The following is a 23,926-nucleotide window of genomic DNA, read 5'->3' as shown; positions in this document are numbered from 1 at the left end:
TGCAGAAGCCTCAGGGAGGAAAGCCTTAAACCCTCCTTTGATTTCATGTGCAGTCACAGCCCGGCAGTTGCCTTGTGCCTCTCCAAGGGTGGTGGGAAGGATATTCCCGCTCTGATGCAGCCTCTCTTTGGGCTAAAACCTCTCTTTCCAGCCCTCTGCCAGCAGATGTGAGTTTTAATGGTGGTTTTCCCTGACTTGACTGCTTTGACCCTTCCAGAGATGTTGCTCAGGGTCCTCTCCATCTTCTCTGTAAAGTATGACAAAAATCCCTCACATTAGAAGGCATCCAGGAAGGTCGGCTGTCCAAGTTAATTAAACAGCCCCGCAGTCAGCACAGCCTCACATAGATCTTGTATGTTCCTTTTTTGCTAGAGTTAACGTTCTCCAAGGCCAGTGCCTCTGCCAGTGATCAAGCATCTGAATTCATTTCATTTTCTCCAGTGATTTCTATTGCCCTTTTTCAGAAAATATATTACTCTCAGTTTAAGCTCTGGTTAGAGTGTTATAGATCAAAGATCTTTTTTGGAAAACTGATGTTAAATACTGAATTATTGTAAAAATAAGGATGGAGAATGTAATTACAAACACAGTCAGGATGTTGTCGAATTCACTCACCACATACCTGACATCCCAAACTCCATCAAGAATAAGAAAACTCCAGAGTAGCAGCTATTCATCTATCCATCAATTTTCAAATCTTCTTTTAGCTTTCAAGTTAGAAACAGCAGTATTAGCATCAACTGATAAAGATATTATGACGGTGATGGATGGAGTTCCAGAAACATATGCTGGCAATATGACTGATTTCAGAGATTTACATAAATTAAGTGAAGAGTTTGTATTCAGTCTGGTGGAGCCAGTGTCTTGATCCCCATCACCAAAGGAATCTCACTAAGATATGCAGTCATTTATCAGCTGATATGGTAATTAAAGTAGTGTCAGCAAGGCATCTTGGCAGTCTCTGCTGAGTATACAGTTCGTAAATTTTTGCAGAGGTACTGTTATTGTAGCCAGGATAGTGTGCATGAAGGCTGTACAAAGCTGATAGGCACAAATCTATTTTTTATTCAGCCTCCTGATACAGTTGGAGAATATCCCTATTATTTCAGGCACAAAAGCCCTTTTTTAGTTCTGAAACAGAACAGCCTACAGATAAATTCAGATAATCATTTAACTTAGCTGTGTTAATTGGTTAGACCGGGAGAACAGAGCAGTTTGAACAGTGCAGCCCTTAAGCTGACAAACCGTTTACAGAGGGAAGGTAGAAAGGCAGCTGCTTTGGGTCAGGCTGTGACCTGGACTGGAGGAACCACAGTACAGTACTGTGTTGGCAGATGTGCCTTGAAACTCTGGGGATCCCATGAAATGCTCCGTAGATGAGTTGTGTCCCTGTTGCATTGAAAATGGTCCTTTTGTAGAACACTTTGCATGAACATAAAGAGTTGGAGAGGCGTTAACCTTCCATTCCAGGGTCAACATTAACAACAGCTGGATAACAACTCCATCAGTGATAGCCTTGCCAACACACGAGAAAATCTGTTAGCAGACATGAGTGAGAAACAAGCATTAAGGATGGTAACTAGCAAGTCACCATCTTCCTGTCGATTATAGCATGTGAAAACAAGACAACTTTGTATTCACAGAGCAATTTCCACCAAAGGCTGTCTGAACCTTTTCACACCTTTCAATACTCAGTCCTCCCAATATCCCTTGGGGGCAAAGTAATATTATGCAGAGGCCACATGACTTGCGTTCTGCTACAGATAAATGATTCGCCTAAAGACACAGAGCAAATCAGTGACTTTGATTTATAGCTCTGATCTGGCCTGACAGCAAGGGAAGATTTTTCTGGATTCGTATGGAGCACCACTGAAGTCTCCAGCTATACTGGAGAAAGAGTCAGTGCAGGGTCAGAATCCATCAATCTGAGTCTCAGTACTTGATCTAGGAGAAGGCAGTCACCCTTTTTCTTGCCCAAGGTACTGTTTGCAGAGCAATGCCTGCAATGTCTTTGCATTATGTATTTGACAGAAAAAAAGAATATAATAAGAATGCCATAATGTGATAATGTATGTTTATATGCATTGCCGCTCTTCTTAAAATTGTGTTTGAGCAATCTTGCTCTAATATTTCTAGTTTCTATAGAACTCTTTGCTAGCTAATTTTGTAAGTGTGTCTGATCAGGCTCATTTAATTCATCATTTTCGTTTGACTCATTAATCTCTGCCTCTCCTTTGAAAGATAATCTGCATTTAATGGCTATATTATGTAATATGCAGCAAGCCAGGAATATCTTGCACACTTTCAGAGGGCAGTATTGTAATGTGTCGTTAGATTTATCTATGCATCAAAATCTCATTTTTAAGATGTCCAAAGTGCTTTCAATTACCAATGGAGTGAGTTTCTGAACATGGCTATAATTTGTTTTGGGGAGAATCTGAGGATTAGAAATGAGTCATGTAAAATTTTTCTAAGGTATAATCATAATTACAAAACAAAAGCTAAAGACAGGAATATATTAACATTACATGATTTGTTTTATATTTTCTTAGCAATAATTACTCATCCCAAAGCCATCCCTTCTGACAGTCACTATGCTAAGATTGGCCATGGGCTGATTCCAGATCCTGGTCAGGAGACAATAAGCCCAAACCCTCTCATTCCCTGTGCTTCTTGCAGCTTCCAGCAAGGATAGCAAGGTCTTTGCAGAAAGGTACAATCCATTTCCAGTGGCAGGTGTCACTTTACACACCTTTTAGCTAGTGACTGAATGTGTTTGGTGTTCTTCAAGCATCTTTTAAAGACAAACTGACAGCAGCTGGAGAAATTTAAAGAGGCGACAGCAGTAAATTTGGCACACTGTTGATTGTGATTCAGTCTTTGTAAAGTTTTCCAGACTGAAGAGTCAATAGAAACGCTGAGATGGCACTTGTAGACCGCTCAACTGACCCTGGCATTCCTTTTCTTAACTTCAACCCATTAGTCTTACTAGAGGATTCACCCTATCCATTCAAGGAAATTTGAGATAGCTAAGCTATGGTGCCCCTTCCTTCTGCTTCCTATTGCCTCTGAAAGCATGTATTAACATAGCTCATGTAAGGATCCAAATATTCAACACACAAATGATGCAAATAATTCAAAATGACATTGCAAACATGCTTCTGATAGGTATCAGGACTCCTTTTGTCTTCAGGTGTAATCATAGAATCTTTCTCTCCTTTACTGAGTTTAGGTTACTCATAGACTGTCTTAGTCACTGCTCTTTCATTTAAGATTTTCTCAGTTATCTTAAACCTTTTCAGTGTATATATAATTATATAGACACTTTTTATTTTCATAATCTCTTTGCCAAAGACTTCATTTTATTAGCAAGTTGAGACATTAATAAGAGCAATCAAATATGGTCTTCCTAAATATTGTTTTGTTCCTCATTTTGAATTCTTTCACTTCTTTAATTCTGAGAATGAAAAACTGTATCCAATTGCAGTCAAATCGAAATTGGTAGACAAAGATTATGACTCCTTGCTCAGTGACATTATGCATTATGGTATGATCCCGTAATGGTATTAGCTCATTTTGCTACTGTAACTCATTGCAAACTTATACCTGCTTTGCTCTAGTAACATCTCTAGACCATTTTTCTAAAATTTTGCTGTGGTACTACTGAGTTTTCTCCATTCTACTGAGTAACTGAGTTTGTGAACTATTTTTCCCAGGAGATTTAGCCTGCATTTAGAGATGAATCTTACTGCCTACCAATTATTCAATTCTTCAGGTGTGGTCTCGTATATTTTCCCCATCCTTACTGTTAACAAGTTCCTCACACTGTAAATTTCATTAAGAGGCTGCTTTTTCCTTCCTTTCTGAGAAATCATTAATGAAGATATTAAAACTTGAGCAAACCAGACACCCACTAGATATCTCACCCAGACCTTAGAGATTGCCACTTCTCATTATCTTTTGTTAACAGTTCTTTAGCCAACTTCAGTCCATGTGAACTGTTTTGTTCCCTAGCCAATCGAAACTAATTTTGAAGCTGCTGCCGAATGTTTTATTAAAATCCAAATAAGTGATAACTACTGCTCTGAATTCATACAATAATTTTGCAATTCTATCAAAAGAAGCAATCGTCAAATTTGTCTTGCAAGATCTGTACCTGGTAAATCCACACTGCTTGATGCTGTTGCTCTCATCATCCTCCAGATGTCCAGAAATGCCTTTTTTCCCCAACAGTTCTTTAACATCCTAATGATTGAAGTTAGATCTAATAAAGGGCAATACTCTGGCTGCCTAAGTATACATAATCATTGTGTTTCCTCCACCTTCAATTTTCTGAAGCCCAGTAGTAGGTAATAGGTGGTTTAATATATTCCTTCATTTCTATTCTGCCATTTCAATACTATGTTTTTAATAACAGTTTGAAATGTGTGTGGTGGCTGTGAAGCCTAAAGCTGTTTCTTGCCTGGTCAAAGGAAATAGCCATAATTTCCAGATTATTGATGCTGTGCTGTACTGAACTCTTCCACTTCCATACTTCTCTCTCAGTATCTTTCTTCACTAAGTACTCAGTTGTCTGGTGCTCTTTTCTTGTCCCAGTTTAAAGTGGTTTGTTAGGGCATTTCAGTCCAATGCCCTTATTAAAAGCCATGAGCACTTCTATTATTATTTTATATTAATAAAAATCTATTTTTTCTGTTATAGCCATCTTGTTCATAATAATTGCCACTTGCCTTCACTGTGAAGAAAATCATTGTACCACCTTATGTTTGCCACTACATAGTGCTCAGATACTGCATCTGTTTTTATAATGTAAGACATTACAAACTGAAAAGACCCCAACAATATAAATTATTTTCTTTATCAGACAACATCTACCATCAAAGAGTTAGGAAGAAATTATATTATTCATTAATAATGCAAACTAGAGCCTCGCTCAGAGAATTGGTCTGCTCTCTGACCTTGGAATACTTCAGGAGGTACATTAGTTTTAGCTAGAAGCACTACTCTGTGTCTGTTCTTGAGTAATGTCATCATGAAACAGTCAAACGCTAAATACTAATTAAGTGAACAAAAGCCAATATCCCACATGTGGTGTGGAAAAAAATCTGGGTTTAAATCTGGATATAAGAAAGAATCAATTTATCAACTTTGCAGCAATCCCCTGCTATGAGAGGATTGTCACCTGTCAGATCAGACAGTGTATATCCTCAAACATATTTTGACTAGGATATATTGCTTCCTATCTAACATAAGTGACAGAGGTCTATTAAAAAAATAAACCCTACTGAGACTCCCTTGGTTTGATGGTTGCTTTTTTATGTTCATGTTCTGATCAACTCCCTGAGTTGGGCTTCAATTACTAAGTTCATTTACAGTAAATGGAATCAGTTTTTTCAAGAAGTTCAGGTTATTCACTTCAGGTTATGCCTTAAGATTTCCTGCATACATTATCCTACTACTGAAATTCATTATATTCACCCTTTCTCTCTACCTTACTGCATTAGTTGCATGTTTTTTCTCCACGCTGACTAAAAGACCCTCGATAACAAGCCAAGATGCAGACATCTATCTAGCAGACAACTAAACTTAGCAAATCCGACACACATTGTAGGAAACAGGCTCTTTGGAAGTAGTGTATTGCACTGCTTTGTCTCAGGTGTTCACATCTCTCTAGCTCTCCTGAAATAGGACTGGATAGTACATTAACTGAATCATTACTACCAGGACACATGGAAGTCCCAGTCCCGCTGTGACTTCAGAGCGGTGGACACAATTTATTTGTCAGCAACTCTGATACAAATTAGAAGTTACTAGCACAATGCAGAGAAAGTGGATATACTTACTGATTAGGAAGACAAATTTTATCTTGCTCAGCTGAAAGTGAGTCATCTCTGTTCATTCAAGTTTACCCACTGTCTATACATGCCAGCACTTAGCTTGCTGAAGTTTGTAGAGTCAATTCTCATTATATATTTCCCTTAATCCCTTGGTTTTAGCAAATCTCATTATTTACTTCAGTTTTTCAAAAGTAGCACAATTAGCATTTTGTACCTTTATGCCCTGTCAGGTTTGTGTCTGGTCAGCAGGAGCTGCAAGTTTAACATATGCATAAAGAAAGTAGTAGACTTCTGTCCTTTGTAACCTAAACAAATCACTTAGACACTTAAAGTGTGCAGCACCATTTTATATCCTATTACAAAGTACAACTGCTGAACACAAATGAAAGGCTTTTAAAATTGCAATTGCGACTGCACACCTAATTTACACCTATGACCTTCATTTTCTCATTTATTATAGGCATAATTTTGAGTACTTAGCCTCCATAGAAATTCCATGCAGTTATATCAATTAAATATTTGCCCATTTTAATTTAGTGTCAGACTGTACACACAAAAACAGTAAAATGCAAACCCCATATATGTATGCCTTTGAAATTTTGGTATTGAGAAAGGTCACAGGAGAATGAATCACGTAAAGACAGATGCAGAGACAGTTTTTATGAACCATGATCCTGATATTTTGTCTTGAGCTTCTTTATTCGTGTGACTATTTTTCCCAGGCTGAACTATGAGTTACTGAAAAATACACTCAGTGATAAGGAGATTTAAACAGAACAAAAAAATTCCCGAGTCAACTATTTGTCTGCTACTGAATTCTGTGAACTAATCTTAGTTCAAGCAAGAGCTTCTCCTAAGCAGTTCATATATTTTAATATGGTGCAAGCGCTCTGTATACATGATACAGCTTATGGCTTACACTGTTATAAAACTGAAGGGAAAAATCTGCAGCTGCATAGCACACTGGCTGAAATCCTAACCAAAGCTCCCAGCCCATCAGCCTATACCAGTCACAATAGGGCACTAACAAAGTTTTTGTCTTTTAGTGCTTCTCAAACCTGCCACATCTAGTGGTAACCATCACCATACAATCACTCTTTATGTAAAGCATAAATAACTTGTCTTAGAGCTGTTGGTAACAACAGAAAAAAACATTTCAAAATGCATGTGTTTCATGACGTTGGCCAGTGAAGATATTTAATATAAAATCTTGAGCTCTCTCCTATCACACTGGTTTCACTGAAGATTATTGTAACTGCTTGGTATTGATGAGAAATAACCCTCTGTACATAAGTTTTTTTCTGTCTTTTAGTCCAGTATTTAGCTCAAAGTGCCTTCTCTTTAAGCTTTTCTCAGAGCCACATTCCCGATTCTTGCTTGTGTCTGCTTTTTGTTAATTTTCTCCAGCTTTTTTGGTTGAGGTTTTCCTCTGCTTGTCCTTTGCACAAATCCTCAAAAAACAATCAAGAATGACCTCCTTCCCCGTCCCCAAAGTGCCTCTGCTTTCCAAGCTAATATGTTCTCCTTTGGAGTAACTTATCTGCCTTGGGATTACTTATCTGCTTGTGTTAACTTGTTTTTGATATCCAACCACCCAAAACCTTATAGTTACTGTGAAAGGGACAGAACTGATCTGATTTCCACTGTCCATATGGAAATACATGCTGATTTTGTGCTAAAACTTCTATTACAACACCATTATTCTAACTTCCATAGAAATGTATGTGAAATGTGTCAATCAGCTAAGCAACTGAGTGGGATGGGAAAAAATGTGTTACATCTATGATTGTAGAGTGGAAACAATTTACACTTTTAGTATTAACTACAAATAGTTAAGGGATCTAAAAGTGCTTCTGCGAAAATAATACCATTTATTAAAATCATATTTGTGAGCTATTTCATTTTTTTAAGGGAAGGATTCACATTGGTGCTTGTGCTTATTGCAACCTTTTGACAGTTCTATTGTTGAAAAGTTCAAGGTACATCTCATAATTGTACCAGGAACATGCATTTATCACTGGAAACAGTTCTGTGCCACATGAAATGAATTACTGTAATAGACATGTCATGTAATAGCATCTTATTATCCTCCCCCTCTTCCTCCTCTTTCTTTTTCTTAACCTTCTGTAAGGAGCAGGTCAAAAAATGATGGTAAGTGTAACAGACAAAAGTGATTCCTGAGTAAGTTCAAGAAGAAAAAAGATGTTTGCTAAAAGTAATGCTGTAGCAGTACAATGAGTAATTAACATCGTGCTCAACACACTGCAAAATGAAAGTGCTATACTAGGACTCAAACCCTAATGCTGCTGCTTAGGTCCTAGCAGTTTAGCAGATAGTGAGGCATTTTGGTGGATCAGGGGCAGGATGGTGCTTAGCACCATAGATCAAGGCCACCTAGATCCTTCTTCCCTCATTTTTTCATTGTAGTTCTCCAATTACTGCTGAGAGGCAAGATGATATGAAGGCAAAGCCATACAAAATATATCCAGGCCCTACCTGCTGTTCCCATAGTTGCTGTGGCCTGAGGAGAGCAACAGGGCCATGACAGAAAGTGGAGGAGGTGACGCATGGGAAGTGTGCCTGAGGATCAAGTCTGACCACAGCCCTGCCAATGCAGTTCTCATCCAGCTTGCAACATTAGTTCAAATTCTAATGGGTTGTCATAGAACAAATTGGCACAGACATACAGGACAGCATGGGCTAATTCAGCACATAGGAGTTTCTGAAGCTTGACACTGGCCCCAAGATGCAAACAACAACCACTAGTAGTGTGCCTCCTTTTAACCATTCAGCAATTTCTGTTTACTTTAATTAGATTTTGGCCACCGTAGACATAGCTGCTAACTCAAAGACTAAGTTTCAATATAAAGTAGCTTTAACTTCCCAAGCACACCCTCACTGTTTCACATCATTCCAGCCTTACCTTCATTACACGTTTCTGACAACTATCTTTTCCCTATCCCATCCATAATACACTCGGCCATCAAACATGTTGTTCTCAATACTGTTTCTTTAACATGGGATTTATGTGCTTGACTCTCGGAAAAGCCAGGATTATCACCAGCTCACTGAACCATTTCTCTCCTCTCCTGAGGCCTTGTTCCTTGCAATATGCAGGAGTCAGAGTGCCTCTGACATCAGTGGGATTCTGTATGGTGGCTTCTATGCTGAAGGTGCATCTTAAAGGTAACTTGAGAACTTTTGCTAGGCACAGGAGCAAGCAGGGAATTAGTCAGCAAAAACCTATTTTCTATTATTAAGATAGCAAATACTCCTAAGTCAATTTACAAATCAAAGGCTCTAACTTCTTTCCCTCCTACTCCCTTCAGCTCAGCTGCCAAGCTTTCAAAGCAAATGGCTGACTTTAAAGTTCTGCTCTTACTGAAAACACTGAGCTGAGAGCAAATAAACAGCTCTTCATTTGGTCTTGTATGAAAATGTTCCACTTGAAAGCAGCTCAGCCACCAACTGAAGTGCTGCTGATTGCAGTGGCCACACTGGGGAAGAAACAAGCATGTTCTTTTTGATGTTTGATTAGGAGATGTGCTGCCACTGGGATTTCAGAGAGAAGTGCCATTTCTCCCTTCTCACAGCCTGCCTTCTCTCTCAGGGATGCTTCTAAGGTGGCTGCGCACTTCGTCTCAGCAGTTTCAACGCTCCCAGAGAGGTATATGTAGTAGAAAAGGGAGGGGAAATGCCCCTTTCAGGGGCAGTAGTACATCCCAGCTGTCCACTTTATCCTACACACCAGCATCCCCTCTTGATGTGAAAGTTCTCTACAGGCCCCCAAGCCACCTCCTTGGGCTGCCTGAAAACCTGCTCCAGACCTGAACTCTGGAAAAAGAGGTACAAGGGGCATGTCTCCATAGTCTGCTGACATGTGCATATATGATGGTCAAAATTCTAGCCCCAGTATAACACAGTGAAGTGTTCAAGCGCAGGACACTATAAACACTCAGGCCCCAGCTCTGCTTACCTGTGCCCAAGGATTTTGCTTCGCAAAATCAGGACCTTAAAAATTCCCTTTAGCTTTTCAGTAGACTAAGATGTGCACTACAGAAGAAAACATCTTTATTGTTAAAGAAAAAAGACATTCTGGCATTTAAAGGTATATTTTGAAAAATACAGAGTTGGTTTTTACTCCCAGTGATGTCAATGTCAAAGCTACAATTGACTTCAGTGGGAACAAGATTGTATCCAATGGGTAAATAATTGCACATATTTCACATCTCATTGTTACAGAAAACTGTTCTTCAAAAAAGGAAAATAATAGCCTGAATTCAAGGACTCTATTAAAAAGTCATTTGAGCTGCATTCCAGTTGAAGTCACTTTACCAATGAAAAGATTTTTTTTGCTTATTCAAAATTTACATAATTAAAAAAGCACAAAAGACAGAATTTGCTCTCTCTTCCAGTCTCAGTCCTGATAGTCTTGGAGTGCTTAAAAGTACTTCCAAGCCCAATTTTTGTATTATCTGTGGATCTCTGCTTTCTACTAGTCCCAGCATCTTAATGTATTTTGAAAAATTCCTCATGTCAAAAAATACTTATTCTTGCATGTTTTTCATTGTAAAACCTCAGTGTATCTATTCAGTAATATTAAACTGTTATCTCAACTGAAATGGGAACATAATCAAAAGGCTGAGTATTATTTAGCTTAGCCATGTCTCCACGTCAGAAAATTAAGACAGTGATGAATTACACATTACTATACAAAATTTTATTATCAGAGACAAAATTCAAATTTGTTCTGCTTAAAATACAGAAGATAAAGTTTCTCATTTAAAAAAAAATCCATTTAGTCAGTCCTTTGTTAGAGTGGAATAAAAATTTTATGTTGAACACATAGTGGTCCCATATTTATGGAGTCATTTTTAAAGGCATAACATAGAAAAACACTTTTCTGTTAAACTGTAACAGAAAATAATAAATTTTATGTGGCTAATGGTTTAAATTGCTGATTAATATTCTATATTCATAATTAACATTTTAAGAATAATTCTGCTTTTATTCCCAAATCCTAGGATGCTTCAAACAATAAATAAAAAACCTTGTTAAATTTGGCATTTTTAGACATACTGAGAATCAGTATCTCCCTTCTATATGCAAAAATATGTTTTTCTATTAAAAAAAAAAGAGAAGAGCAGCTGGCTCTATATAAACTTAAGTTGTGATTTTAAATTCAGCAAAAACACATCACCACAATATGCACCTCAAACATGTGCCTAAATAAGTTTCAGCCATATGCATGATTTGATACATAATTTGAAGCACTTGATTAATCCCACAGAACCAGTGGGACTACCTCCATGCCTATCTACGTGGCTGAGTCACACTCAACACAGCCTCACATCCTGCCTACGTCCAACTGCTTTGCTGAGCTGAAGCTTTTGAGGAAGATCTATAAATACAATTAACCAATGAAAGCTTTGTCAAAGAAAATGGTCCAGAATTAGAAGCTATACATGCATGTATATATGGTACATAGAGAGCTGTGACATTATGCAATGATCTATATTTCCTTTAAATGAAAATGGCATTCCGATCTTGCCAACACTCACTTGTGTGAAACCATTGCTGAACTGCATCCAAACTGAGCCAGCTCCAACTCTTACTTGACAAAGAACTGAACTCTAAGGAGGACAGATTTGAGAAGTGATGGAAAAATATGTTCTTCTAATTACAGTATTCAGAATTAATCTAAGGCTGAGACAGTTTTAATAGAGGGACTCAGCCATTATAACCAGCATTAATTGCTGCTGCACAACTTCCTCTTTCCTCTTAACGTATCAAAAGATCTTACATGTGGAGTCTCTTGGGAAAATAATGCCATTTATTATCAAGCCTTTATTGTCAATAGTATGATCCATTTATGTCACTGACGTGTGTGTAGTGGAATAGATCATTAGTTTTCAGGCAACTAGTTTATGTTTATCTTCTGCAAAAAGAGCAACTGAACACCTTTCAGTAAAACATCAGACAGGGAGCTACAATCTCTGGTTTTATAAGGCTATACGTCTCACCCACACCAAAGCTTATTGTCCCTGAAACATAAAAACAACATAGCAAAAAATTACATTTACACATATAATAAAGCTGTCTTTGTACAGGGTAGTTATACAGTAATTACAATGATGTTTCCATTAGAAAATGACAGAATATTATTTTTCACAGAGCGTCTAAGTCCAAGGAAGTCCATCTCTGCTGAAATCTACTGTTTACAGGAAAAAGAAGGTAGTAGCCACACTCTTCACAGTACAGTTTTCTGTAGTTCTCCAGGCATATTATAAAGTTTTTTCACATTTGAACAGATCGTGAAGTATAATAGCAAAAGGAAAACAAAAACCATTTGTCATCCAGTGTGTGCTATTGAAACATAGACACAAATACGTGAACCATCCTGTACACCAGCCTAGCTGCCACCTCAAGGGGCTGTTTTGAAAGCCATGGGTTAGATCCTCAGCTGCAATTCACATCAGTCACTTCAATGGATCTACCTCACTGTGCACCAGTGGAGGATCTGTGGCCACACACGTGTTGTCAGCTTGGCTACAGGTTATTTTGAAATTACAGAAACCAACATATTAAGTGGACTGAAATGTATCGCAGAGAACTGAGACTGCATCTTGTCTGTTGTACCAAGGCTATCCTCACCAGGCAAATCCAAGTGATGCTGTCCAAGAAACGTTGGGGCACTCTGGCTAAAGCCTCCTGGCTCATGACTGCCTGCTGCAGCACAGTCTCCTCTGCTCTCACAACACTGGTCATCTGTGTTCTCTACCAGCATTGCTTTGATACCCTTAGGAAACAGTGCACGTGAAATAATCAAACCATTCAGAAATGCTGCTTGGCAAAGTCACACTTAATTCACTAGTTACAAATCAGCCAAATACAAATGTGTGTTTTCTGAGAAAGGACAGCCACAGCACTTGCTCTCATGGGTGATTCTCCAGAAAAACATCTCAATGAAAATGGTTCCACACCTGTTTCATAAAATCCAACCTTGAATGCATTACCGTGTGAGGGTATTTTGAGATTGAGCTACCATCCACTGTCAGCATAAAGACACAAGATTAAGTTTTTTCAAAATATTTTAAAATTATGCTCCTACTAGGGCATGTGGCATTACTTTGGTGAAAAATCCTTACACATAGCACGCCCTTTTCCCCTTCCTTCTCATGGAACACTAAACCGCTCATGTCAGCATGGACCACTTACTCAAGTCAGAATGGTTTCACTAGGTTTCAGTGTTGGTTTTAAGATAGGCAGAAGCTTCCAGCATCACATGGGAAACAATGTGGCCAACTTTTTACAGTTTTGTATGCAAAAAAGGAACCACACAGTCACTAGTGCCGTACAGGTTTGTACATGCATCTGAATTTTTTGATGGTATTAGTACAGTAACTACTATCACTAGTATCATTACCACAAATAATTTGTAGTCATATCCTGCCAAACCATCTGTTAGAAAAATGCCAGAGAAACTCATGGCACATTTTCAACATTAACAATAATATAATAAAGACTGACCATGTTCTTATGCGTGCTTGAAAATTCAAAATATGTGACTGTTAGAAATTACTTCTGAAAAATGGACATTATAATACTCTAGACTTTTACAAATATTTTGGTCAACATTTTCCAGTTGGGGCAACCACAGCTCAGGGCTTTATCTTCTTCTGTGCAGTGCAAGGTCACTAGCTGGACCTTTGTTTCCTGCTAGCACAAAGCAGTGACACCTCTGAAGACCACCCACAACCCATAACCAGTAAAGGGACCTCCTGTCCTTCCTGTCTAGCTGAGAGAAATTTGGATGGATCCTCTCTGCACTTCAGTGATTCCCAGCTGCCTTCCTGACGGGAGGGCTGGTGGCAGTGGTGGACGATGCAGCCAGCAACTTTTGGATGGGTCCATTCAACGCTGGGCAAACAGCCTCTATTCAGACTGCTCAGAAGCAGGAGAGTCCTTTCACTCCTTTGTGCTCACACTGATGCTGTGGCTATAAACCCTGCTTAGGAGAGGGAGCCTGATATGGTGAGTACTCACAACAGAAGTGTTTACAAAGAGAAGAGTTTTCAAAGCCACATCCCTTTTCCTCAAAGAGAAACTTGCAGATTTGACTCATAGTCTATTTTGGTTGACATCAGTATGGGCTACAATCATGTGGAAAATCAAAACCTTATTATGCAGGTACCTAACATAGGTACCTTCATCTGCAAATGTTGGCTTCACTTTATTCTATCCAAATAATCAGACTTACTGATATTTTATGGGAAAATTATCCCTTCAGAGGATTTTTCACACGACTATATGTATACATAGATGTATAATTTTGTTCTTTATGACTAAGGATTTAATTGTATGGTTCAGGATCTTTACTGTGAAAGCACTCTTCTATATCAGTCGAGATATTTTCTTTGACACTTTGAAGCTCAGTGAAACATCCACAATAGCCTGAAAGCTACACAAAATTCATCTTCGGTTTCCAACGTAGTATCAGAATTCTTGCTATATTCACCGAAAAGATCATCAAAGGTCACAAATTTGGATGTACTTAAAGACATACGAGATTTCTTTTCCATCAAAATCAATGTCCAAGTACTCCCAGTAATGGCAGGAGTGACATTTCATTTCAGAAGAATATTTTCACATTGTTCTGCCCTAGCCACAATTACTAGCTACTATAATTTTTACAGCTACTAGCAGCGGATACATTAATAATTCTACCAGTTACAATTTAATAGGCTGAGATTTTTGTAGTGGACAATGTTATAAAAATACAATAGGTATTTTTACAATAGATATATTGTTGTGCTGGGATAAATATATACCTATATGATTTAGTAAGACATATCAATTAATAACTGCAAAGGATCTTGAGTCATACAAAGGCTGATTAGATACAGGCCTCATCAAATATCTATAACATGATGCCCAGGGCCTAGGTGAGGTCCACGCCCACACTAGATTCACATTTTGCAGCATCTACTCTCAATAGAAAGGACAAAATTAAATCCTGGATTTGGAAATGCTGAAAAGTTTGGGGTATTTGGCTTCCTAACCACAAACCAAACCACAAAAATGGGGCACATCCTTAGATAAGAACAAAGGAAGAAAAGGACTGGTAAAGGAGAAAGAAAATCAATAAGATAGATTTTTCTAAGTAGACTGTACTGCAGTTTTCCGTGAGGTATCAACTATTCTTTAACACAAAGCTGTGTTGAACTTATTAAAAAAAGTTTCTAAAGACATAATTAAATACCAGGAGCTTGAATATTGTAGAAAACAGCTATAGGTTTGTTGGATTTAATCCATTTAAATTTAATCCTGATTCAGTGTGAAACAGCAAAATACAAAATATAAATAATAAAAGAATAGGAAATTATAATGGAAAGGCCAGCTCAACCTTACTTGTGGCAGTAATACTAACATTACTAGAATACAACAATTATAAGAAATACATCAATAGGTATGTATAATAGATACATTTAGGGCTTGATATCTGTGGTAGACCAGTTACTCAAGGCCACTAAAATATGAACTTACTTCCAACACCAGCTAAATGTGCAAGAATCTCAATTCAAACCAGCAACAGTGGAAACTTCTGTGCACTGTGCAGAAGACACGGGCTGAAATAAACTTTTGACTTTGGAACATATTGTTAGCCTGTCCTTTACCAGAAGACCAGAAACTTCTATGTGCATCCTGGAGGTATGTGGTTTAAACTGTGGTGCTGAAAAAGAAAAGTCATCAAAGACAATCTTGAACAAAATTGCAAAGGGAAAGACCATTACGCACACTTTTCTCTAAAATCCTCAATTCACGTTTGAGGGCTCGGTTTCCTGCACACTCTTTGGATATCTTAATTTTGGGCTTCATTACAGGGTAGAGGTTATATTAAAGAATATTTGGCTTGCTTTTTTATTATAACAAATTTGCATGTGATTTTGTTCACTAGAAATTAAAAATGCAACGCTACATACTGGCACTGAGGTTGAGTTTGGTCAACCACATAAAATAATACTCTGCACTTTTAAATGCCTTTCATCAGAGGATATTCAAGTGCTTTGCTAACATTAGTCAAGCCTCACAACACCCCTGTGAGGTAGGTAAAATCCATAGGAGGAGGAGGATTTCACTCCACTTGGACACAATCATGTCTCTGGGCATTAGGTTCACCAGCACTGCAACACAGCACAAAGGTTTAGGGCTTCCTATAAGGCAAAGAGTTAACAGTATGAGAGCACAGGATTCCCTCTTCTTCTGGTTATATGTGATCAAACTAACATGTGGTGCAACATGGCACCAAACAGTGGAGCGAATGTCTACACAAAGATTTCATGCATCCAATCCACAGTGAAAGACACAAAATGAAAGACTCAGGATGGGTGTGACAGCTCAGTTACAGGATGTGTCTACCAGTTCTTGAGTAGCAGAGTACCATGAGAATGAGCCCAGAAAACAATGCTGTCTTCATATAACTCTGATACGATCTGAAGATGCTTGGGTTCTGTTCTTTTTGCACTAAAATTTCAATTCAAAAGCTACTGGGGCTAAGCAATCGCAATCATAAAGTGTGTTGGTAACTTCCACGCCTTGTGAAGGAAACAACCAGATAAAATGGCAGTTCTAGACATTGACTGGCCACGTGTTCCCGATGTACAGGGCCATGGTGTGGTCAGATGGTTGTGATAGGCTGGGATGAGATGAAGAAACACTTTCATACATCTACATTCTCCCAATGAAGGGTCTGCAATCTGTCTCCTGAAAACTCTGTGGTTTTGTGGGGTTTTTTCTCCACAGTGTAGACATGGGAGAGTGGCTCCCATGAGTTTTATTTTCAACATTTTATCCTGCAGATAGACATTGTATAAGTAGCAGTTCACTGTATCACTGATCTTTCAGATTAAGAATTGGGAAAAAATAAACAAACATATGATTAAGAAGAGTGTCACTCATCTAGAACAGGATATGCGAAATACAAGGAAACAGAAAGAAAGAAAACAGTGTTCTCTGTATTAGCCAGTACAGACAAACTCACACCACCCTCTCTTTCTCCGTATTTCACTTTTCTAAGTTGGCATAAGTGGTGCATCCCATATTTGCAAAAGTACTGCCCACAGAGAGAACCTGACACATCTATCACAATAAATTGCTACATAGGTTGGTCTACCACATGCAAGACAGCCCTCCTGGGTAATTTTAGGTCTTTGCATGCAAGATAGTATCTCTTTTTGCTAATTTCCATTTGAATCTTATATTTATTTATAATACTTGTGCACCATCAGCTGCATAACTTACTACCGCACAGGCTGGGTGACCCATCGTGGATACCACTGCCTTGTAAAATTGCTGAGAAGAGGTGGTTCATGGATCCTGTGCAGTCGGTGCAAAGCTCCCTTTCAACACTGCATACGTTCACAGCGAAAACTATACTGTTCCACTGATCAGCAGTGAATAAATGTATATCATTATAATGCATGGATGATGTCCTTCTCTTTCATTCTTGTTTTCTCTCCCTCCCTCCCCTTTTCTCTTTCTCCTCATTCTGTATGCCTTTTATTTAAATACGGGAATATGGAGACTGCAACTCAAAAAAATGACTCAGCATCTTTGTAATTATTAAGAAACAATCTGAGTGGCAGACTAATTGGCAGCTAGCGGGAAAGCTGACTTCACATCTCATACTGCCCCAAGCTGGAAGCCTTCTGCACGTCCTTTTCCTTCATTTGCTTTTGTTCATTGCGACAGTGATTGTCGTAAATAGTCTTTGTGCTTTGTATAATGCCCATCTTTGATGTAACTGGAACTCACATACAAAATGTGGCTGTTATACATAAGCATGCTAGAATACAGGCAGGGACGCTACAAGCATGCACAAAATTGCCTTTGAAGGGTTTTTTTGTTCGTTTTTCTTCAACATTTACATGCACCACTAAATATCATGTTTGGCTGTGTACACTGAAGACTGGATTTCACAAGCATTCATGATCTTCTCTTCTGAAAAGCTTCTTGACAATTTCACAAGAGCCCAGTGTAAAAAAAAAAAATCCCGCAATTAAAAAAAAAGGAAAAAATCCCTTCTCCCTGCAATCTGATCTTGTCTCCATGACTTTAATGTTGAACACTTTTAAAACGTCTCCTCTTCCTCTTGCAGAGCTTCATGTTAAATGGTCAGCTGGAAAGACAGATCAGTGTGTCAAGGATTTTCTTAGCCACTGGAATAGTTCTTCCTTGTAAAGCCTTTGCCACCGCACATTGGCTTCCACTGTTTCCACTGCACGAGAGAAAGAGGCAGCAGCTCCCTCTTCATAACTCTTTATAAAGTTCTTTAGCTGGAAATACAAGTTTAAAAGGTTAAATTTACAGAAACTAAAGAAAGTAAATATTTCTAGCACTTGCAAATAAATCAGGCATTTAGGACCAACTTTCATGGTCACCGTTGAAATAAATACAGTATTGTGAAGAAAGATTTAATAGGAAATGTAATAAGACAGAAAACCGTCAATTATATGTGATGCAACTGCTTCACATTGCACTGGAAGATATTCACATGTCAGTGCCAGATCACATGAATATAATTTCCTCTTTCTCTCCCACAGCCCAGCTGCTGCACTGCATAGACAGCTGGGCTGCTCTCAACTTTTATTTCTACCTAAGAAAGTAAACCGGGAGCAGTGGAAATGCTTCTAACTCAGTTTTATACACAAATATCAGCAGAAGGCAGCCTTGATGCCCTTTTGTTTTACCAACCTTCATAACAAATTTATTTCATTTTGATTTGCAGAACCCTTTGGAAATATAATACAGGTTGATTGTTCAGAAAATGAAGGGATGGTTTTAGTGTGAAGAGAACGGCAAAATAGCAAGTGGGCATTCATTTAACGATCTTTGAATATCTGAAACACATTTCTTCCTTTACGAGAAATCTTTGATCTTTTTTCAGCAGGCTGAAAAGGCCCCTGCTCTGTTCTTGTGTTTACTCAAATTATAGCACTATCACCTGGATTATTATAGCTTATGGCACTGGTGTGCTTTGAATTACTATTCTTTTTAAATTAAAACTGCAAGGCTGATCTGCACAGTGGGTTGCTGGTTATGTTGACTTGTATAAAATTAGGTGGTTTTAGTAACACTTATTCATACCTAGTTAATTTTTGTTTCTTGGGGACACCAAATTCACCCTGTTTATTTAAATCTAACTTCCAACAACATGGCTTTGTGCATGGGCTCAAAACTGAAAAGGCTGATGCTGCAACTATCTCATTCCCATCACAGTAAGAAGCACAGGAAGGAACTGGAAACTATAAAAACCAGCCCTTATCCTATCTCTGTACTTTTAATACCAAAATGTTTACATAGCCAGTTCTTTTAGGGTAAATATAAAGAAGCAGCCTGCCAATGCTATCACAGAGGTGGAAACTAAGACCACAGAAGGTTTCCTTGTGCAGCACAGATACTCAAATCTGGCTAGCACTCTCCTTCCCATCTGGGTAGCTTTGAGGAAACGAGCTGAGGCTCTTCCTTAAATTCCTGGGGCCACTAGACTTGAGTGCAGACAAATGGTTGGACACAAAATATCACAGTACAATCAGAGTTAATGGTGATTATGCTGCGTAAGAACCATTTGATCCATTTGGGGTAATGTCGAGCAGCTGCTAAACAAAGCACAACACAACTGCACAACTACCTCAGTCAGGGCAGATGTTAAGTTAAAATGACAAATCTTTACAATCTAAATAAGAAGTACTTAACCTTTAGAACAATTTATTGTGATGTCATTCAGCCAGAATATCAGGTTAACAGCTTTTCTCACATAGAAATAATACAGATTAAAGAAAAACAGAGAAGGCACTGGCAGCTTCTACTTTCAACATTGTTTTTTTTTTTAGGGCTGTCCTCTGCAGCATAAATTAATCTTGATAAAAAGATCTCATCTTTAGTTTCTCACCCAAGAGACAAAAGAAAATAAACAAAACCTACATATCCAGCCAAGCACAGAAAAGTGCCTGTACTGCTCACCTCCTGACACCTCCTCTAACCACTCTGGTGGCTTTGCAATCTGCTCCTTATCCTTGTGTTGCCCAGCTGCAGCACAGGCCTGCGACTCCAGCTGAGTAACCAGAGTTCCCGGACAACCAACACCTTATTGCTCCTGCCCTGCTCTCTGCTTACAACAAATACAGATTCACATGCTGAAAGCAATTTTAAAATTACCTCTCTTAGTTCGTCTTCAGTATTAAGGAATTCTGTGACACCACTGATAAGCTTTGAATTCATAAATAATGCTTCTCCATATCTGTAAAAGCAAAAAGAAGATGTACAGAGAGTTAGTGCAAGTGCCAGGCCAGCTGAAAATTAGAAAGTAGTCTTCTGTAAGCAAGGGAGAAGACATGGGACTTATTCTGGAAATTTAAGGGAACAGGACACGGTTTTCCAGTGATCCATGTTAAAAAGTTAGACTAAGACCTTCTTCTAGGCTGAGCCATTTGTAGTTAACTTTTAGTTGGATGATACTAAGCAGAATGGGTATAATCACATGCACAGAGGAGAGTTCTAGATGAGGAGAGGACCTAACCACAACAAAACCTCACGATTAAAGAAACAGATTTCCATGTAATGACATGGCACAGTTCAAAATACAGGTGCCAAAGAAGGAGTGGAGCAGCAGCGATGGAGAAGTATTCTGAGGAAACCTTCTAGCTGTACCATTAAAACTGATGTTTTGAAGTGCTGCAGCCTTCTCTGTATTTTGTATTCATCCTCATCTACATTACAAATAGCCTCTAGATAAGTGAACTGAATGAAATTCTCTTGTTCCAGTACCTGATAATTAAAATAAATAATACTGATAGAGAATAATACTGCTAAAATAATCCCCTGGGCCATGATGCAGCATCTTCAAAGAACCAACCTGGAATGAATATTTGAAAGCTTGGGCAAGGAATATTTAAAAGCTAATGTATAAGCGGGTAGGATATTCAGCTGCAATCAGCAATGACTTTCTGCAGGTAGTTCCTTTGAAATTGGCCATTCAAATCATGCTGTTCCACTTGCTCTCCCACAAGTTTTTTTCAGTCCCTCAAATGAAGCACCGACATCACTTACAAGATTAACCAGACTACTCCTAAAGTTTTGCATTTCGTGTTGGAATATTTTGTGGTGTTTTTTTTCAAAGTCTCCAGTATGAGGAATGTAATTCCATTGGAAACTGAAAGCAAGTCTTTTGTCCAAGTTAGATGTCATACAACATAGCAAGAGGCACTTAACAAATAGTTATCCTTATCTTTATCTGCCTGTACATCCAAAGCAATATCTAGCTAATCTGAACATGACTGTTTCTAAGATAGGGAATCCAGCTCTCCTGTCAGACATGTGTAAGTAATACCAAGAGACTCCACTGCAATTAAATTTATCTGGGGGAACAACTCAGTTTATACTCTGCTTTTACAAATTGAGGAGGAATTCAAAAATTCAAAATGAAATGCCCTAGCACAGTCACAGCTTTCTGTTCTGATTATATTAATCCTAAATTAATTACCCGTAAATGCTTAGGTACTGTTAGCCACAGTCCTTTCAAAGAGAGAAAGAAAAAAGGAGAGGGATAGTGCCAGGGAGAGGGATAGTAAGAGGGAGAGGAAAGAGAACTGTTTGTTTGAAGAAGATTTTGTTTTAGGGAAGGCATATGCTGTGTTGCTTGCTACTTTGAGCTTGTGTAAGGAGAAACACAGTTATAGGTATGAAAAATCCTACTCCCTGACCACTAATAACTGAATTATTCATGGATATTTCAGCAAGTACATCTCTTTTTCCAAAACTTCAGTCACACTGACATATACAGACATACACAGGCAAACGCGTCCTATGGGAAGTATGGATTTCATGGTCCTTTAAGCACGTTTAGGCTTTCTAACAAAGCCCTTTATTATTACAGTCCCAGCTTAGCTTCATAATTGACTGCTTGGAAAATTGGAAGCTCCTCTTGATGGGGTCTTTTGACAAGGTTACCAATCTACTTTACAGAAGCGACCTCATAAAAACAGCTGCAGGGATTTTGTTTTTCTTGCAGTCTGTACTGTAGCCACAGTGCAAACAAGAGGTAGCAGAATTCCTTCCACTGAAAATGATACCTTCATGAATACCTGTGCTGATTACTGTCCATTACGCATACATGGCAAAAAGTCAGCCATCAACAGCAATTTCTAAACAGGCTCTGCTGGCAAGAATTCTAGAAAAGCCACCTCCCAAAATTGTATTTTGCAAGTGTGAAACATAAGAATAAATATAAAAGGTGTTTCTTCTTGCAAGTATTAGTCTTCCCACCCTTTACAGGAAAGAAAACAGCACTGCAGAAGCAGGACTCTACGCACCTGAGCTCCCTGGAAACATCCTGGAGTCCCAAGCTCTCCACCTGCTCCTTTATTTCTGGGAACATGAACCTCCAATGCCTCACATTTGTACAGGCTTTGCACTTGTGCGAACTCAACTTGAGAGGCAGCATAGTCCATTTACTTTGGACAGCTGCAAATGGCTTCCCAAATATTGTCGAATTCCCAAATGCTGACAAGTGACTCAGCACTTGAAAATGGAGGAATTCTTATAGCAGCTATTGGTTTAAATTTCCACACACAGACACATATGTTGCACACACAAAATTATTTAGGAGCCAAGGCAGTGCATGCCCGGGTAACAGGGATTCAAGCACAGCACTTTCAATTCTCTTTCAGAATTGTAGCAGTCTTAGTCCCACTGATTTTTCATGAAAGACTTGTTAGCCATCTCAGTTTCTAAGTCACCTTTGTAAATGGGATATAAGTAATTTTGAAAACTTTATGTGTTACCAATATCTTCTGGACAATGTGAATACAAGCACACTGTACAAACATAAAGGGTTAACAATATTCTGTTGTTGTTCTCTACTTTTTGACATGCTGTGTTTTAAAGTTAGAGGAAACAGTGTTCTAGTATAATTTAAGCGCCCTCAACATATTATATTTCAGTATTTCAACATTTTCATATTATATTTCATATTATATGAAATAATATTTCATATTATTATCTCAAACTTCAACACCTTTTATAATAAATTGGAAAATACCACTGAGAAATCACCTTATTAAATTAATGTTTCGTACAAAGTATTTTAATTTTAAATAAAGATAAATAATAAATTATAATTGTAGAAAAAGATGCCTTGAGACAGAGTATACTTGAATGATACTTCTGCAATAAAGCTTGTATTTTAAAAATGTACTAGTGTAGCAAGCTTAAATCAGAAGCCTAATTTTGCATGCTATCATGTCGCTGTTTCACTGAACATTTTAAGGAGCAAGGTGTTAGGCTAATTCCACCTTTTCAAAGTCTCTCTTAGTAGGTTTTAATCTACAACTACAAAAAAAAGTTATTTTCAATATACATCACATATGTATAGATTGTATGAACTATTTCGTTCTACTGCATTGAATCCTTTGGTGATCAATAGAAATTCAACTAGATGTCCTTTTCAGGAAAATGTGACTGCTACAATCCTTTTGGTGGCTCTGACTTGTGTTTTGAGATCATCCTGAATGTAGACAACAGAAAGTCTGTGTTGGGCAAAGAAATAGACTCTCTGTTATTTTCTTGTTAAAAAGAAAGGACAGTAACAGGTTTTTGATGAGGCCTTGCTGATTCTTAGGAACTCAGGTAACACAGTGATGTATTCCAAGCAAGTGAGAGAAATAAAATTCAAAATTTAGGTGTAGTTAAGCTATTTGAAATTAAAAGACACAAAAAAATTGTCATCTGACATAGTTTTCTAAATCTTCCCATTTGTCTACACTACTTAACCTGGTCAATATCTAAACTTACAGGTGTTAGCTAGGCTATCAGATGAATGTACTTGCTAAAGCAGGACACAAAACCTGCATATGTCTTTGTGATTTTGACAGATTTATGCCTAAATTCTCTACAAATCCCTGGAGGAACCTGAAAAATTATTTGCTATCCAGAGCATAAGTAACTGCACAGAGCTGCAAAATAGTAATGGGTCTATCATCCACTTTCTGTGTAAAGGTCCAGTTCTTTGAATGATCATACCAGAAGCAGAG

The 23,926-nt window shown here is 38.1% G+C and overlaps 1 protein-coding gene across 1 annotated transcript in view; it reads right to left on the bottom strand.

Annotated features, from left to right (window-relative positions):
* Positions 1-17,606: 17,606 nt before the first annotated feature.
* LOC104545025 (thyrotropin-releasing hormone-degrading ectoenzyme-like) overlaps positions 17,607-23,926 on the bottom strand; it is a gene marked incomplete at its 5' end in the record, with an annotated part of 89,160 nt that continues 82,840 nt past the window's right edge. Inside the window, 2 exons of the mRNA XM_010190053.1 lie at positions 17,607-18,172; positions 20,055-20,136. Coding sequence (XP_010188355.1) covers positions 18,029-18,172; positions 20,055-20,136 — 226 coding nt within the window. The remainder of the gene's footprint in view (positions 18,173-20,054; positions 20,137-23,926) is intronic.

The sequence above is a fragment of the Mesitornis unicolor genome, unplaced genomic scaffold (assembly GCF_000695765.1).
Source record: "Mesitornis unicolor isolate BGI_N332 unplaced genomic scaffold, ASM69576v1 scaffold16588, whole genome shotgun sequence".
Classification (NCBI taxonomy): domain Eukaryota; kingdom Metazoa; phylum Chordata; class Aves; order Mesitornithiformes; family Mesitornithidae; genus Mesitornis; species Mesitornis unicolor.
The sequence above is the reverse complement of the archived record's forward strand: the minus strand, read 5'-3'. Positions and strand labels throughout refer to the sequence as shown.